Consider the following 18,901-nt stretch of genomic DNA (forward strand, 5'->3'; position numbering starts at 1 on the left):
GAGCTGTGGATCCCTAACTGTAAACTCCGTAGTTGATAATCTAGTCCCTGGGAGCACTCGGTGGTCCAGCCTGCTGATGTTGTTCTTCTTGTGGGGTTGCAATCCCCCTCAGCTCCTCCAGTCCTTCTGCTAGCTCTCCCACCAGAGTCCTTGACCTCAGTCTGATGGTTGGCTCCAAGCATACACATCTGTATTTGGCAGTTGCTGGCTTAAGCACTCCTCAAAGCTCACTGAATCAAACCCAGCCTAGCTGTCCAGGCTACTCTCTCTTTTGGAAGATTCTAGAAGGCAGGAAATTCTCACTTATCAGTGTTGTCTTGTTTGAATCCAACTATTCCATGTACTTCAAAGTGGCTGATATTAATCAGTGCCATAGAAACACTTTCAATAATGTGTCACTTACTCAACTCCTTACTATAATATGCAAATATGCTCAAGAACTAAATCACTTATCTTCTTTCTGTGATGACAACTCAGTCTTCCTTTTGTGATAATAACTAAGAGTGTAACTTTTCTATAGCTCTTTCCTAGAGTTTCTGCTGCTAATGCAGCTTCCTGAAATAGGTTCTATCTCTCTGTTCTGTGATTGCCAGTCTTTTCTCAGATCATTTCTATACAACTTTCTAGGGCCATCCAATCATCAGGTTCAGGGAATTTTTCTTCTTCAGCCACTAGATTTTTATACAAGCTATTTTTTATCGGCACTACTGCAAGGCCTTTTCTGATCATCTATCAGACTTTGAGATCATCTAGAGATAAAAGTCTCTTCAAATCATCAGTGGTGAAGATTATATTCCATTTTGTACACTTACCTCTAGCAAGATGGTTAGTGTTAGTAGGTAGGCATTCATCTATTATGCAATCTGCATCTATAGTGCATAGTAAAAATTAGCTAATGAAGCTAATAATTTGCAATTTTCCTCTTGAGTGAGGTATGTTTATTTGAAAAGAGAGGTTAATAAAAGAAAATTATGATATTAATATTAGAATTAATATCAATTAATTAGAATTAATATTAGAATTAATATAAGAATATTATGATAAAATAATCATTTATCTGTTCAGAAAAGGGCTTGCAATAGGAAGAATAAAAATAAAGACATTTAAATACTCCTTAATTTTTCAATGCATGATAACTGCATTTGTATTTAGGGATTTTTTTTCTGTAGGAAAATGTTTCATTGAAATTTTGAGATTTCAATGCTTTCTTACATGATGGGTCAGAAGCTAAGATATCAAAAAACAGATGAACATCACAGTTCATAAGTTGCTCCAATCATGACAACTTCTGGTTGGAAGATCAGTTATTAACAGATATTAATATATTAAATTCATAAATCTCATTCAAAAAGGCAAACTGTATTTGACCTGCTAGCCCAATGACATGAAACACTAGAGTTTCATAGAAAGTTTCTCAAAATAATAAATTGATACAAACACACATACATATTCCTAAATTTTGATTATTAAAATTTACTAGTTTGTGGTAAGGTAGTGGCAAAAGGCCAACTGCAAGGATATTCATTTTGACTCCTATTTTTAGTAATTTTTACAGGCTTCATAGAGTACAAAAGACTACTTGTAAGTGTACTGCATCTTGTACCTCCCTTGGAGCACAGCCACTTTCTTATAAAACACTCTATTTCAAGTTGTAAATACAAAATAGTGATAATTTGTGATATTTTTATTAAAGTGGTTGGGAATTGAGACACATTTCACACTCTGAGCTTTGATTTCTTAATATACAGTATATAAAATTAATAATGTCAATTTAGACAGTTATGAAGATAAATGAGTTAATGTTTATAATCATAGAAACAGTGTAAGCTCGTATCCTTTTCTAATTCTTGCTCTCTCTCTCTCTCTCTCTCTCTCTCTCTATCTGTCTGTCTGTGCATGTGTGTGTGCAGTTCATTTTAAGATGATTTTTTAGCATGTTCAGTACTCTAGAATATGAACCTAACATTAAAAAAATATCAATTTGAAAATGGGACCAAAAATATCTCTATCATCCTGCATATATATCATTACCTGAATAAGGAAATTTAATTTCTGTTCTATATTCATATTCTGGGATTTTCCTTATAAGTAATGCAAAGAAGTTGATATTATCTGGCCAAAATTGTCAGATAATGTAAAAACTACAAAGACATGATGAGTCAAGGGAAACTAATTTTGTAAAAATCCCCAAATATGAGTTTGTTTTTATTTGTTTTCCCCCTTTTAAAGAAACATAAAGACTGCACATCTGTTCTGCCTTAGTCATTTGTGGACATCTCTCCACATCCCTCATCTTTCCCATTGCTACCATTGAGGAATTATTTTACTACTTGAGAAAGTTTTAATATTCAGCAGGTTAAGGAAACCCATGGTCAGCTTTAGAATTGTAGTCTCTGCTGAGCTTTCAAGGTGTCAAGACCCTAAAATAATATGAACAGCCACAGTACTAAATCTTTCATTATTTCCAGTTTCCCCTTGAGCATACTGACTTTGCAATAAAGAAGCTGTCATTTACACTCTTCTTTATTGCAAGGTAGGTAATAGCTACAGGGTGAAAAATAAGGAACTGTGTCAAGTTACCCTCACTGCCATTATGATTCATGTGTAATCATTGTGCATTTGCATCTCCTCTTTTCACATACAGGTACTTCATAGATTGGAAGAGTGATGGGGAGAGCTATTTTACAATAGATGGAACGGAAGGAACCATCGCCACTAATGAATTACTAGACAGAGAGAACACGGCACAGTATAATTTCTCCATAATTGCAAGTAAAGTTAGTAAGTATGGCACAGGCAGAGTCAATGTTATACTGAAATTCTGTGGATTTAACACTCTAAAACGAGTCCCTACTGGAGTGTTTTTTTATTTTGGGAATGACAGCTAAGTAGTCTCCTGGGGAAACACAGAAAGCAGTTCCTTTTCCTCATAGCATAAGTCCAGAGAGATTGTGGCAGGTGTCAGAGAGCCCCATTTGCAAGATTGCGTGAAAACCTGGAGCTGAGTTTTAGTGTGTGACCTCACCCTACTCTATACAATACTCAAATTTACAGAAATGTCAATTTTTCTTCCAAAAATATTCCTTATGTCTATATCATTGAGAGTAATGTGAGTTAGGAAGGAAGAGAAATAAGTAGATGAAAACTTTTATTATAAAATATTTTCTGAATTTTGTGAAAGCGTTTTAAAAACTGTCATTTCCCCTTCCCCTCCTATTTCATGAGACCATGTGCAATTGAAGAAGAGTAATTGAGAGAAAAGTTTTAAGGGTTATTTTGGAGTGTATTGCTTATAATATATAAATTGTTTGGAATTTCTTGTGCTTACTTGAGGAGTAAAAGATAATTATCTAGGCTTATAGTGAAAATAGAACTTATTTGTTTGATAAAGCTCTAAGTTATTACACATAATTTGCAATTTAAATGCAAGAATATTTAATACTTAGATATTGGCATTAGTGTACTCATGAGAAGTTCTTGGTCCCTATGGTCCTCTGAGAGTTTAGAGAAGTCCATTTGGTATACCTTTTATTTTTGTCTTCCTTTATTACCTCAAGCATCTGGCACATATTTATAACACTTTACATATCTTTTAAATAAATACAAACTACAAACATTTATTTTTATCAACAGTGCTACTTAGTGTCAACTCAGTGTGGGTGTAACTATGGAAGATTTGTGTTAATGATTTTAAATGAGTGAGCATATGTGTAGAAGTTTGGACATGTGTATGTGTGCAAGTGTGTGACAGAATATGTTGACATGTCTACAAATTCCTCAGGAAACCAGAGGTCAATCTCAGATGTTACAACTTTGGAGATGTCCACAGGACATGGAGATGTTTAAGAAACATAGCTCCTAGAAAGCTGAGTCATACTAATTAGACTTTATTGACCTGGAATCAATCCCCAGAAACACCTGATTTCATATTCTCCTTAGTGCATGGGTCCGTTCTTATGATCAAATGCAAGTCCTCATTTTATCCAAAAAATGAAATTAACTTAAATTCTTTCATAGACCTGTTTGTTTACCTTTAAAACCTCAGTTCACATTTCTCAGAAAAAAAACATGATTCAAAATAATTCTCCATATCTCAAATATAACACCAACCAATTTTATTATTATGAGTTTCCTCTAATTCTTGAATGTAAATTGTGATGTTTTATATTGACTGACAGTTGGATAGCATTCATTATCACCTAACAGGTAAATCTCAAGTCATGACTCTAAAGGATTATGTAAAGTATGTTAGGCTCTTGAAATATTTGAGCCTGCCTTGGATTATTTAAATTATCTAGTCTGTTGATTCTGGAAAATACACTTTGAAAGAACATCAGTATCCCATGGAGTTGAATGCTGTATTAAAATGAGAAATACAACTGAGTATAGTTTGATCTCAGCTATCTGACTGTTAATACAATATGATCAGCTGCTTCAAGATCCTGCCATCATTATGCAATGATTGTCTGTATTCTAGAATTGTGAGCCAAAACAAGCCTTCTTTCCTCACATTGCTTTTGTTAGGGTATTTTATTAAGGGTTTATAAAAATAAAGAACTAGGAAGTTGATATCTAGAAGTGGAACTATTGCTGAAATAAACTTGAACATATGGTTGGTATGTCTTTGCACTTTTGCAGGAAAACCAATGAAGGGTTTGGACTAAGGACAAAAGGGCTTTAATGCTACAGACTGAGTTTAATGGGAAAATACAGTGGGATCTGAAGACAAACGCAAAAGAAACACGAATAGTGACTCAGCTCACAAGGTTTCAGAGTTGAACAAGGGATATATCAGGAAGTATGCTAGTGTATATTCATGTGATATTCAAGCACAGAATCTGGTTGTATGATGCTTGGTCCTGAGAACTTGTGAAGTCAAGACTGACTATCAAACTTTCACAGGACCAAGGGCCTCTCCTCCCTCTGATGACCAACAAGGCCATCCTCTGCTACATATGCAGCTGGAGCCATGAAACCATCACGTGTACTTCTTTGGTTGGTGGTTTAGTCCCTGGGAGCTCTGAGGGTACTGGTTAGTTCATATTGTTGTTCGTCCTAAGGGGCTGCAAACCCTTCAGCTCCTTGGGTCCTTTCTCTGGCTCCTTCATTGGGGATCTTGTACTCAGTCCAGTGGATGGCTATGAGCCTCCACTTCTGTATTAGTCAGACACTGTCAGAGTCTCCCAGGAGACAGCTATATCAGGGAGGGAATGGGTTGGTAAGCAGGGGAAGTGGGGAAACAGGTTTTTTTTTTTTTTTTCAGAGGGGAAACTAGGAAAGGAGATATCATTTGAAATGTAAATAAAGAAAATATCTAATAAAGAAAAAAAAACTGACTGTTGAAGGCCTCATGTAGTAAATGTGCAATTTTACTCATCTGTTCCCAAAATCAAATTGCATGTTTTAAATCTGTAATTCAGATCCAACATGAAATACATGTATAGTTTATAAGCTGTGGTGAGGACCATGTTTCAAAAATAGGTTTATGTTGTTGTTGTTGTAGTTTATGAGAAAAATAAGAATAATGTCTAGTCAAGGACATCTCAAATTAGAGATAGATACAAATTATCTGAAGTAAAGATTTAGTAAAATAAACCATGAATATTTTTAGTTGTACAATGAAGAAGTTTATTAATGATGACAGACGTTGAATTATAAAACACTAAAACAATAGGAAATTCTTCTGACAGAATTTTCTGAAATGTATATTTCTGAATGTATAAAATACATTCAGAATATATATAAATATATAAAATATAATAATATTCTCATACAATGTAATAAATTATCATACTATACTAGAATAATAATCAACAGAAGAAAGAACTGTTTACTGAAAATATTCTAACAACTGTATAAGTCATGATTACATACAATCCTTGTATGGTTTTGCCCATGATGTTGAAGTCAGCAAATAGATACTCTTAAATAGTGTGTTGGGTACCTAGTATCACACAGCTAGTGGTAATTAAGCAAGAATGGGACTTCAGAATTCTCAACAAAAACACTTCCAGTGTACTAGACATTAACATTTTATAGATGTTTTATAGAAAATGATGTGATATTTCTGTGTATATGGAGTAACAGATGCCTTTTTATTATGTTTTCTTCATACTAGTACTAGTACTGCTCAATAATAACTGCTCAATAACCATAGATGTGTCATGCTCAGGAAGGTTTTTTATTTATTTACTTGGGAGAGTTGTGTGCCCCACCTCTGTGTGGAGGTCAGAAGACAGCCTTAAGGAGTTAATTCATTCATTCTACCATGTAAATGTCCTTGAGAATAAACGTGGGCCATTGCCTTAGCAGAAAGAAATGTTAACCATTAAGTCATCTTACAGGAATGCCTCAGGAATATTAATATAAAACCAGATATTAAATGTACAAAAGTCAATAGAAATCAGTATTTTTAGATATACTTTCTAGATATATACATGTTAACTAAATGCTCTGAACTATAATAATGTGAAATAAAATTTAAGCACAATGCTAGCTGCTCTCCTTGCATTTATGATAAGTGTAAATTTGGAAAAAAAAACAAATAGAAATCAATCACCACAACTATCCATATTGATTCAAATTTTAGTGGATAATGAATTCTAAATGCTATTATTATTCTTTCAAATGATAAATTAGTATAATTTTGTCTTATATTTGCATATATGTATATATATACATACATATATATGTATACATATGTATATATATATAGCCTGAAAAACCATTTTTCTCTTACATTACATGGATATTTGACTTTAGCTCTGTAGATCTAGGTAGCTTATCTATTATTTTCTTATTTTGTTTGTTTGTTTTCATCAAGTAGTCAGTTATATGGAAATACTTTTGTATTCTCAAAGAAAGATATGTTTGATTTATAATAGAATTTTGTTTTGTTTTGTTTTTTTGAGACAGGGTTTCTCTGTGTATCCCTGGCTGTCCTGGAATCCACTCTGTAGACCAGGCTGGCCTCAAATTCAGAAATCTGCATGCCTCTGCCTCCCAAGTGCTGGGGTTAAAGGCATGTGCCAACACTGCCTGGCTAGAAATGTTAACATTTAAGTAGTAGTTGTAAGAATAATACTTTGAGGAAACAATATCTTAAGAAGTTTTTTACACTATTTCACGGAGAATTTCTATAAATCATTTCTATGGAAATAACAAATCTTTAGCACCACAATAAACTCCACATTATTTCAGAAATTTTATCTTTTAGCGCTATTATATACTACAAAATTATAATTAATTGCAAATTTATGCTAAAATACTTCATATTTTATTTTAAAATTTTAGATATCTCTGAGAAGAATATAATAATGTCATGGTGTAAAAATGTGCTAGATCAATCTACATGCTTCACCAATTTTCAAGGAAAACTTTAATACTAGGCTTTTATTAATTACTCTCTAGATATATTTTGCAATTAAAATTACATGATTAGCTTTTCACATAAAACTGTTTTGGGTTAATGTATAAATTTTGGTGGTATACATGTTTTCTAAGATCTAAAAGCAGGAAACATTTTTACGTGAGGGTATTATTCTATTGACATCATTTATCATTCTCATTCTGTTTGTACATTCAAACTACAAGTATGAAATTTTAGTCATCAAACAAACCACTTTTGTCCATGATAGATCTTACTTTACAGAGTATAAATATTTTGAATTATAATATATATGCATATGTATATGTATAATTAGAATAAATTCAAATGATTCATATTACAAAAACAACTTTATATTTCTTTCTTAAATATGCTATTTAATAATATTTATTATTTTGCTAAGAATAAAAGAGTAACATGAATGATTATTTATGAATCCATTCCTTAGTATATTTAACTTGTCACCACAGGTGTTTTGGAAACAAGGTTAATTTTAAAAAAAAAATTGTTAGGCAGTCATGCTGAAGGCGATTTGAAATGTGGAGGCTGCTGGTTCAAGAAGCTTCAGATGAGGACTTTATTTCATGGCCTAGAGTCTGTTCTTGTGATGTTTTGCTAAAGGATGCTTTTTGCCTTTGTCTGAAGAATCTGTATGAAGATAACTGGAAGATAATTCAGATTAATTGCATTGACTAAGGAAGTCTCCAAAAAAAAGCCCAGTATGGACTTCATCCTCTGGTTTACTTTCATTATAAGCATTTGAACAAGCATAGCAAGCTTAGAAAGAGATTAGATTGCTAGAGAGAGTAGAGCTGGAGAAGTAACTGAAGCCCTATGGAGGAACCAGAATATCATGTGTGAATCTCAGACATTGGAACAAGAAGCTATAAGGTTGCATTTGCCTTGGTTCCCCCAAGATGCTAGAGATACCAGAGTTGTGAAATGCCTACTGAAGAAAGCTGGGAGTGGAACCAGCCCAAGAGAAAGATGTGTGATATAGTCATCAACTCTGAAAGGAGTTGGACATTAGACATGGAGATGCAGAGTTTGAAGATTGCCCAGCTGGCTTTTGGCCTTGGTTTCATCCAGTATTTCTTCACTGTGATGCTGTGAAATGATAATATATATCCAGTAATGGTGGAGGTATTTGATCACCTTTTTAAAATTTCAATTTATAGGGGGTTACAGTTAAATGATTGAATAAACCCCAGAAGACACTTTGAACATTGAACTTTTAATGTTGTTGAGGATGCTATTTGGAAATTGGACTAAGTGTATTTTGCACTATGCTATGGCTAGGGATGGCTCCTGTAGACTCATGTGTTTGAACAAGACAACGGGTACCAGGGAGTAGAATGAAGCATTTGAGTAAGTTTTGCCCAGGGTCTGAGTGGCAATATTAGGAGTTTTAGCCTTGTTGGAGAGTGTGGCCTTGTTGGAGGAAGTGGGTCATTGTGGGTGTAGGCTTGGAGACCTTTCTCCTAGCTGCCTATAGTCTGACAGTCTCCTTCTGCTTCCTTTGGAAGAAGATGTGGAGCTTTTAGCCTGCCTGAACACTGCCAAATTTCCTGCTATGACTATAATGGACAAAACCTCTGAAACTATAAGCCTACCCCAATTAAATGTTTGCCTTTATAAGAGTTGCATTGGTCATGGTGTCTCTTCTGAGCAATATAAACCCTAATTAAGACATCAAGAAAACAGAACATTAAAGGTAATATCTCATTCACACATTTTCACTTTTAGTCTATTTAGATTTTCACTAAATTTCTACTCTTTTTTTAAAATATTCCTGTTTTTATTCTCATTTGGGGTCAATAGAGATACCACACAAAATAAGTAAATCAGTAGGAACTAATGTTCTGAGGAGAAATCTTGATGTACTATTGCATATTAAGTGAATATAGAGAATGAAAGAAGACTGAATATTTTTCAAAAGTAAATCTTGAATATTTTAATTATCTTGGAGGAATTGTGAGAGGATAAATATGACCAAAACATATTATACAAAAATCCTAAGAACTAATTTAAAAAGTTGAAGAATATAGGTGTGTTTGACATATGTAATATTGAAAATATTCACAAACTTCTAAATATTGTCTAAAACTCTAATAATGTGTAGAATTTTATTTAACAAATAAAAATAATTATACATATCCAATATTTAAAGGTTGAGTGCAAATAATTAAAGACTAATTATTTGAAATGTTTAAAACCCATTTACAAGAATTTGAATGAAGATATTTTCCTGGTTAGTTTTACTGTCAACATGGCAAAATCCTTAATCGTTGGGAAGACAAAACCTTAACTGAGTAATTACTGAGTTCACATTGGCATGTGTATGGATGGGTAAGCTGTTTTTTTGTTTTGTTTTGTTTTGTTTTGTTTTGTTTGTTTTTTTGTTTTTGTTTTTTTGAGACAGGGTTTCTCTGTGTAGCACTGGCTGTCCTGGAACTCACTCTGTAGACCAGGCTGGCCTCGAACTCAGAAATCCACCTGCCTCTGCCTCCAAAGAGCTGGAATTAAAAGCGTTAGCCACCACTGCCCGGCTGGTAAGCTGTTTTTTAGTTGATGTAGGAGACCTAGACCACTATTGGCAGTGTCATCCCTTGGCAGTTGGGCCTGGGCTATGTAAGAAAGAATTCAGCCAAGCAAGCAAGCAAGCCAGTAAACAGCATCTTTCCTTGGTCTCCTCTATAGTTCCTCCTTCAGGTTCCTTCCCTGATTTCTCTCAGTGACTGACTGCTACCAGGGCAACTGAAAAAATCTTCTGCTTCAAGTCTCTGTAGGCCATGATGCAGATCACAGCAACTAAAGCAAAGTAGAACACTTCATATGATTATTTTGGTTAGCATATCTTATCATAACATTGAAAATTAAACTAGAATGTGAATAATTGAGCATAAGAAGAAAAAATTCAAACTCAAAATATCCATTGGTAAACTGCCATAAATCATTTTTAATAGCTTACAGCTCTACATGATTTTCTCTTTATTATAATTAAAAATACTTGAGGCAAGAATCCTCACTTGTAGATGAAATTAATCATTCTCTCTAGCCCATAAAAAAAGATACACAATCCAGATATTTTGATTACAAGCCATAAGCCTAGGTTGGGCAGGTTCGAATCTATTCTAATGTATTTCCCAACCATAAATCACCTTGTTACTTGCTGTTCCCCCCCCCCCCATGAGCTTCCTCTCCTTTCATAGCTCCTCCTCTGTCCTTGCTTCTGCTCCTCTCCCATCTCCCCCTGCAACCTTCTTATTCTTTCCTTAAGCTCCACCTTTCTCCTTCTATTGTCCAATCAGACAATAGGCTGAAAAAAGGCTCTAGTCTTTTATTGACCAGTTAAGCTGAAAAGAAAAGTTTACATAGCATCACTTGGTATACAAGAGGATCTGCTCCTCCCAGGCAATCAGACCTTGAGAAGTAGTAATTTGAATTAGCATACAAACAGCATCGGATCAACCCACTACAAAAATGACCAATCCATTACTAAAATGAAGTAAATGATTATTAATTGCTTATGATTCTACACAACTTTCTCCTTATCATCAAAAATCATAGAGGCAAAATAAAGTTATTCATATGAGATATCTGAGAAAACAATCCCATAAACCTGGGAAAATAATGGTAATTTCCAGAACCTGGCATTGGGAACAACTGTGGGTTAAAATGTTGTCCCACATCCGGCCTACCACAGAATGCATCTCATGAAGGCAGATGCAAGAAGTTTGACTTCATGAATCCCTCACTGCTGCTGGACAAGTGTTGGGCTGTGAAAAGCTTCAGAACCCTGCTATGTGGGTGGGGAGTACAGTCTGACGTCCCCAGGAAACCTTCTGGAGTTGGTTTGGGGGTCCTGGACTGCACTAAGGCCGAAGATGACAGGTTCTCACTCTTGGACACCATAGACTCTGTTGGATGTTGTGGAAGAACTGAGAACAGAGTGTGGGCCTGCTGTGCTAGCTCTATCCCGGAGCCAAGGGGAAAGGGGGCAGTAAGAAATAACTCAGGTTGGTTCCAGTGGGGAAGAGGGAGTCCAAGGCTTGGTCAGCATGGGCTTGGCATGTTAGAAGCTATGGCTGGGAGTGCAGGGAGGCCTCCTGAGTGAGATTAGATGGGAGGCTCTTTAGAGGAAGACCTGCTTCGTTGCTTCAGTACGGCAGATCCCTATGAGAAGAGGCAGTCCATCTTTCTAAGGTATTTATTTTCATGGTGGGAAGGGGAGCTAAGAGAGTAGTAGAGGCAGAGAGAAGGAGAGAGCAGAGAAGCAGAGGTTGGCCACTGCTTCAAGGAGAGAAGGGGCAAGGGAATGCTGAGAGAGAGGGAGCAAGGGAGAGACAAGAATAAGAGAAAGAGAGGGAGGAGGCGCCAAGCAGCCCCTTTTATAGTGGGCCAGGCATACCTGGATGTTGCCAGGTAACAGGAGTGTGGAGTCCAGACAGAATATCAGGAGCTTGGAGCCATTGCCCTATGTGACTGATGGCCACAGAATTATGTAGCTGGGGCCTCATGTCAGGAGCCTGGTATCTGGGAGCTTGCAAACATCCTTCCTTGCCTTGCAGTGCTATCTGCTGGGTTTCTTGGGTTTAAACCTAGCTGAACCAGAAGACAGGCTACCTTTCATAATCCCACAGGCAAAAGGTCCAGAAGAGAAAGAGTTGGGTAAAAGTTTATTAATGTAGAAGTTGACCTGCATAATGAGGTTTATAACTAAGCTGTATTTTCATCTCTGAATTTCTTCCACATACTTCCATCTTTATTTTAGCTATTTTAAATAGTTTAAAACTCCTAAAAGGATGCTTTATATATTCTACCTATTACTACTCTTTTATTTTTCATACCTCTTCTCAGTCTTTTACCTAGGACTCTATCAGAAGCTTTATTTTTCACTTTATATTTAATTTAATTTTTATTTTTTACTTATTTACTTTACATCTCATTCACTGCCCCAACCCAGGTCATCCCCCTCCTACGGTCCTTCCTGCATCACCCTCTCCATTCTCCTCTAAGTGGGTAGGGGCCCTCTTGGGTTTCCCTCCACCCTGGCATGTAAAGTCTCTGAAAGGCTAGTCACTTCTCTCCCACTAAATTAAGCCAAGCGAGTCAAGGTAGAACATATCCCACAGGCAGGCAACAGCTTTTTGAGATAGCCCCCATTATTGTTGTTCAGGACCCACATGAAGACCAAGTCATTTATCTGTTACAAACGTGCAAGAGGGAGGCCTAGGTCAAGCCTCAACCAGTGTATGTTCTTTGGTTGGTGGTTCAGACTTGAGAGCTCCAACTGTCAGGGTTAGTTGACTTTGTTGCCCTTCCTGTAAAGGCACTACCTCCTTCAGTAGTGCTGGGAATCCTTCCATCTATTCTTCCATAAAAGTTCCCAAGCTTTATCCACTGTTTGCCTTGGTTTTTAATAGCTAAATAGTGTCCCACTGTGTAGATATACTACATTTTCTTTATCCTTTATTCAGTGGAGGGACATCTATGTTGTTTCTAGTTTTGGGGTATTATGAATAAAGTTGTTATGAACATAGTTGAGCAAGTATCCCTTGAGATGCTGGAGTATCTTTAGGGTATATACCCAGGAGTGGTATAGATAAGTTTTGAGGTAGAAGTATTCTCAATTTTCTGAGAAAATACCAAATTGATTTTCATGGTGGTTCTCTATTTATGCACTCCCACAAGCAATGGAGGAGTGTTCCCGTTGGTCTATCTACATACTTGCTAGCATGTGCTATTTCTTGAGTTTTTGATCTTAAAGTTTCTTTATGTTTTGATTTGCATTTCACTGATGATTAAGGACTTTGAACATTTCTTTAAGTGCTTCTCGGCCATTAGAGATTCCTCTTTTGTTTAGTTCTGTACAGCATTTTTTAATTTGGGTTATTTTAGTTGTAGGTGTCCAACTTCTTGAGTTCTTTGTAAATTTGGAATATGAGCTCACTGTCAGATGTAGGATTGGTGAAGACTATTTCCCAATCTCTGGTTTTCAGTTTCATAAGGTACCATTTATTAATTGTTGATCTTAGAGCCTGAGTCATTGGTGTTCTGTTCAGGACTTTGTCTTCTGTACCAATATTTTCAAGGGTATTTCCCACTTTCTCTTCTATAAAATTTAGTGTATCCAGTTTTTTGTTGAGGTCCTTGATCCCCTTGGATTTGGGTTTTGTGCAGGGTGATAAGTATAGACCTATTTTCATTCATCTACATATAGATATCCAGTTAAACCAGCACCATTTGTTAAAGATGCTGTCATTTTTCCATTTTATGGCCTTGGCTTCTTTATCAAATATCAAATGTCTGTATCTGTGTGCATTTATTTCTGGATCTTCAAATAAATTCCATAGATCAACCTGTGTGTTTCTGTACCGTTAACATGTAGTTTCTAATTACTATTGCTCTTTATTACAGCTTGAGTTCAGGGATGGTGATTCTTGCCAAAGTTCTTTAATTGTTCACAATTGTTTTGTCCATCTTGGGCTTTTTTGTTTTGTTTTGTTTTTCCATATGGTGTTGAATATTGACCTATCAAAGTCTATAAAAATTATGCTGGAATTTTGAAGGAAATTACACTGAATCTGTAAATTGCTCTTAGTAGGAAGATCAATTTTTCCATGTTTATCCTACCTCTTTGTGAGCATGGAAGATCTTTCCACCTTCTGATATCTTCTTCAATTTCATTTTTCAGGATTTTGTCATCCAGATCTTTCAGTTACTTGATTAGAGCTACACCAGGATATTTTATATGATTTGTGGCTACTGTAAAGTGTGTTGCTTCCCTAATTTTTTCTCAGCCCATTTATCATTTGTATAAATGAGGGCTACTAATTTCTTTGAGTTAATCTTGTATCCAGCCACTTTGCTGAAGATTTTAACAGCTGTAGTAATTTTCTGGTAGAATTTTGTGGTCACTTATATATGTTTTCATATTGTCTAAATGTATAGATTTCTTTGAATATGTGATTGAATTCTGCACTAAAACTATTCGGCCTTGTGACTTTTATTGACTGCTTCTATTTCTTTATGAGTTATGGGGCTGTTTAAATGGTTTGCCTGATCTTAATTTAACTTTAGCTTGGGTATCTGTCTAGAAAATCATCCACTTCATTATATTTCATTAAGATTTTCCAATCTTGTGGAGTACAGAGTTTTTATTTAGGACATGATGAGTCTTAGTATTTCCTCAGTGTCAGTTGTTTTATCTCCTTTTTTGTTACTTATTTTGTTTATTTGGTAACTGTCTCAGTGTTGGTTACTTTGATTAAGGTTTTGTCCATCTTGTCACTTTTCTCCAGGAAAAAGCTCTTGATTTTGTTGATTCTTTATATTGTATACTTTCTTTGTAACTGATTGATTTCAGCCCTGATTTTGATTTCCTCTTGCCTCTTTCATAGAGCTTTTAGTTTTACTTTTAAATTGCTAATATGAGAATTTTCTAATTTACTTAGTTACTTAGTGGTATGACCTTTCCAATTAGCACTGCTTTCAGTGTGTCCCATAAATTTGGGTATGTTGTACTATTATTTTCACTGAATTCTAGAAAGTCTTTAATTTCTTTATTTATTTCTTCCCTGACCCAGTGATCATTGAGTAGAGAATTGTTCAATTTCCTTGACAGAGTAGGCTTTCCAGTATATGTATTGTTGTTTAAGTCCAGTTTTAATCTATGGGGGTCTGATTAGATACAAGGAATTGTTTCCATTTTCTTATATCTGTTGAGACTTGCTTTGGGATTTTGTATATATGGTGAATTTTGCAGAAGGATCCATGAGGTAGCGAGAGGAAGGTATATTCTTTTATGTTTGGGTAAAATATTGCATAAATGTCTGTAAGATCCATTTGATTCACAATGTCTATTAGTTTCATTGTTTCTCTGTTTAGTTTTTGTCTGTATTTCCAGTCAGTTGGTGAGAGTGGGGTGTTGAAGTCTCCCACTGTTATTGTATGGGTTTGATGTGCCATTTTAGCTTTAGTGATATTTCTTTTAAAATGTGGGTACCCGGGTGTTTGAGGCATATACGTTCAGAATTGAGATATCATCTTAGTAGGTTGTTCCTTTGATGAGTATGAAGTGCCCTTCCCTCTCCCTGGCTATGCCAGCTTGCTTCTTGAGTGCATTTTCTTTGAAAACTTTGTTCCAGACATTTACACAGTGGAAATATTTATCTGTTTGGCTGAGGTATGTTTCATGTATGTAGGAGAATTATGGAATCTGTTTTTGCATCCATTAGGTTAGCCTGTGTGTTTCTGTTGGAGAATTGCGACCATTGATTTTGAGAGATATAATGAAAAGCTATTGTTATTTCCTGTTATTTGAAATAACAGGCTCTAGGCTCTTCCCCACTTTCTTTTCTATTAGTTTCAGTGTATCTACTTTTATGTGGTAGTCCTTGATCCACATGGACTTGAGCTATGTACAAGGAGATAGGAATGGATCTATTTGCATTCAAAGCCCATACCCAAACATAGTAAAAGCAATATAAAGCAAACCAGTAGCCAACATCAAACTAAATGAACAGAAACTTGAAACAATCCCATTAAAATCAGGGACTAGGCAAAGCTGCCCACTCTCTCCCTACCTATTCAACATTGTATTTGAAGTCCTAGCCAGAGAAATTATACAACAAAAGGAGATCAAGGGGATACAAATTGGAAATGAAGAAGTAAAATTATCAATGTTTGTTGATGATATGATAGTATACTTAAGACCCCAACAATTCCACCAGAGAACTTCTAAACCTGATAAAGAACTTCAACAAAGTAGTTGGATAAAAAAAATTAACTCAAGCAATTCAGTGGCCTTCCTCTACACAAAGAATAAACAGACTGAGAAAGAAATTAGGGAAACAACACCCTTCACAATAGTCACAAATAATATAAAATACCTTGGTGTGACTCTAACTAAGCAAGTAAAAGTTCTGTATAACAAGAACTTCAAGTCTCTGAAGGAAATCAAAGATCTCAGCAGATGGAAAGATATCACATGCTCATGGATTGGCAGGATTAATATAGCAAAAGTGGCCACTTTGCTGAAAGCAGTCTACAGATTCAATGCAATTCCCATCAAAATTCCAACTCAATTCTGTACAGACTTATAAAGAGCAATTTGCAAATTCATCTGGAATAACAAAAAAAAAAAAAAAAAAACCAGGATAGCCAACACTATCCTCAACAATAAAGGAACCTCTGGTGGAATCACAATTCCGGACCTTAAGCTGTACTACAGAGCAATTGTGATAAAAACTGCATGGTATTGGAACAGTGACAGGCAGATGGATCAATGGAATAGAATTGAAGACCCAGAAATGAACCAACACACCTATGGTCACTTGATCTTTGAAAAAAGAGCTAAAGCTATTTGGTGGAAAAAAGACAGCATTTTCAAAAAGTGGTGCTGGCTCAACTGGTGGTTAACATGTAGAAGAATGCAAATCGGTCCACTCCTATCAAATGGCTGAGAAGCACCTAAAGAAATGTTCAACATCCTTAGTCATCAGGGAAATGCAAATCAAAACAACCCTGGGAATCCACCTTACACCAGTCAGAATGGCTAGGATAAAAAACTCAGGTGACAGCAGATGCTGGTGAGGTTGTAGAGAAAGAGGAACACTCCTTTATTACTGGTGGAATTGCAAGCTGGTACAACCACTCTGGAAATGAGTTTGGCAGTTCCTCAGGAAATTGGGCATAGTACTACCGGAGGACCCAGCTATATCACTCCTGGGCATATACCCAGAAGATGCCCCAACATGTAATATGGACACATGCTCAACTATATTCCTATCAGCCTTATTTTTAATATCCAGAAACTGGAAACAACCCAAATGTTCCTCAACAGAGGAATAGATACGGAAAATGTGATATATCTACACAATGGAGTACTACTCAGCTATTAAAAACAATAAATTTATGAAATTCTTAGGGAAATGGATGGATCTGGAGAATATCATCTTCAGTGAATTTTAGCCCAGATTCTCAGAATATCCAAAATACAATCCATAAACCACAAGAAACTCAAGAAGAAGGAAGACCTAAGTGTGAACGCTTCATTCTTTCTTAGAAGGAGTAACAAAATACCCATCTAAGGAGTTGCAGAAACAAAATATGGAGCAGAGATTGAAGGAAGGACAATCCAGAGATTGTTCCACCTAGGAATCCTTTCCATATTGAATCATCAAACCCAGACACTATTGTAGATATGAGCAACTGCTAGCTGACAGGAACCTGATACAGCTGTCTTTTCAGAGACTCTGATAGTGCCATAGTAATACAGAAGTAGAAGCTCACAATCATCCATTGGACTGAGCATAAGGTCCCCAATGAAGGAGCTAGAGAAAGGACCCAAGGAGCTGAAGGGTTTGCAGCCCCTTAGGATGAACATCAATATGTACTAACTAGTACCCTCAGAGCCTCCAGGGACTAAACCATCAACCAAAGAGCACACATTGTGGAACTAATGACTCCAGCAGCATATGTATAATAGAGGATGGCCTAGTTGATCATTAATGGGAGGAGAAACCCTTGGTCCTGTGAAAGTTTATATACACATTATATAATCAAAAGCTTCAATTGTATGTTTCAGAGTAGGTTCATATCACAGCACTGTATTTGATATAGCTATCATCTATGTATAGCCTACCTTGTAGTATAAATATGACTATTTCTAAAAAGAAAAGTCAAATAAAGCCCACATTATTCAGTTATCATAACTAACTCAGTTTTCACTAGCGTAATTCAATTTTGTATCAGTAAAGACTGTGAAATCGTTCTTGGGTTTACTGTACTTTTATTTCAAGACAGAGCAAAAATTGAATTTTAACTTCCATAGTTATTCAAAACCAGTTATTGTTTAATAAAAAAAATCCTAGCAGCTCTTGTGTATGCTAATATGGGATGCTTTGTGTTTGTTGGAAATGCAAAATTTTCAAAACATTTCAATTATACTTACCATTTGTATCCTGGAAATACTCTTACATATGGTCATTATTTACTGAATATCAGCTATGTAAAGGAAATATGTAGTTATTTTTAGTAAACTATATATACATGTAAAAGAATGGTGTATTTCTATTGTAAATTATGTATTATTCAGTCACCTGCTCTGGAATTCCTCACAATGTGATCCCTACTTCCACTGTAAGTTTCAGTCACTGAAGTCATTGAGCATCATGCACTTTAGAGAACTCAGAGTATACCATGTTCTTTCACCTTAGAATTGATTTAGTGGGTATTTCAGGATAGAGAGATACACACTGAGTTAATTTAAATTATGTTTAAAAGTTTTAAACTTTTTATTTGATTTTCTGAATGTCAGTATTTTGGCTATGTGTCTGGTGCAGGGAGAGGCCAGAAGATGATGTCATTCATTCAAACTGGAGTAATAGACCACTGAAAGTTGCCATATGGGTACTTGGATTTAAACTCATGTACTCTGGGGAAGCTAGCAGTGCTATTTGTCACTATGCATTCTATCCAAAGGGTAGTGATGGCACACACTTTTCATCC

General features: G+C 35.6%; 1 protein-coding gene across 2 annotated transcripts in view; it reads left to right on the plus strand.

The window, feature by feature from the left end:
- Positions 1-18,901, plus strand: part of Cdh12 (cadherin 12) — a 1,081,833-nt gene that overhangs the window by 1,043,820 nt on the left and 19,112 nt on the right. For both annotated transcript variants that reach the window (XM_031359979.1, XM_031359980.1), the window contains one exon: positions 2,645-2,781. In XM_031359979.1, the coding sequence (XP_031215839.1) occupies positions 2,645-2,781 (137 nt within the window). The remainder of the gene's footprint in view (positions 1-2,644; positions 2,782-18,901) is intronic.

The sequence above is a fragment of the Mastomys coucha genome, unplaced genomic scaffold (assembly GCF_008632895.1).
Source record: "Mastomys coucha isolate ucsf_1 unplaced genomic scaffold, UCSF_Mcou_1 pScaffold8, whole genome shotgun sequence".
Classification (NCBI taxonomy): domain Eukaryota; kingdom Metazoa; phylum Chordata; class Mammalia; order Rodentia; family Muridae; genus Mastomys; species Mastomys coucha.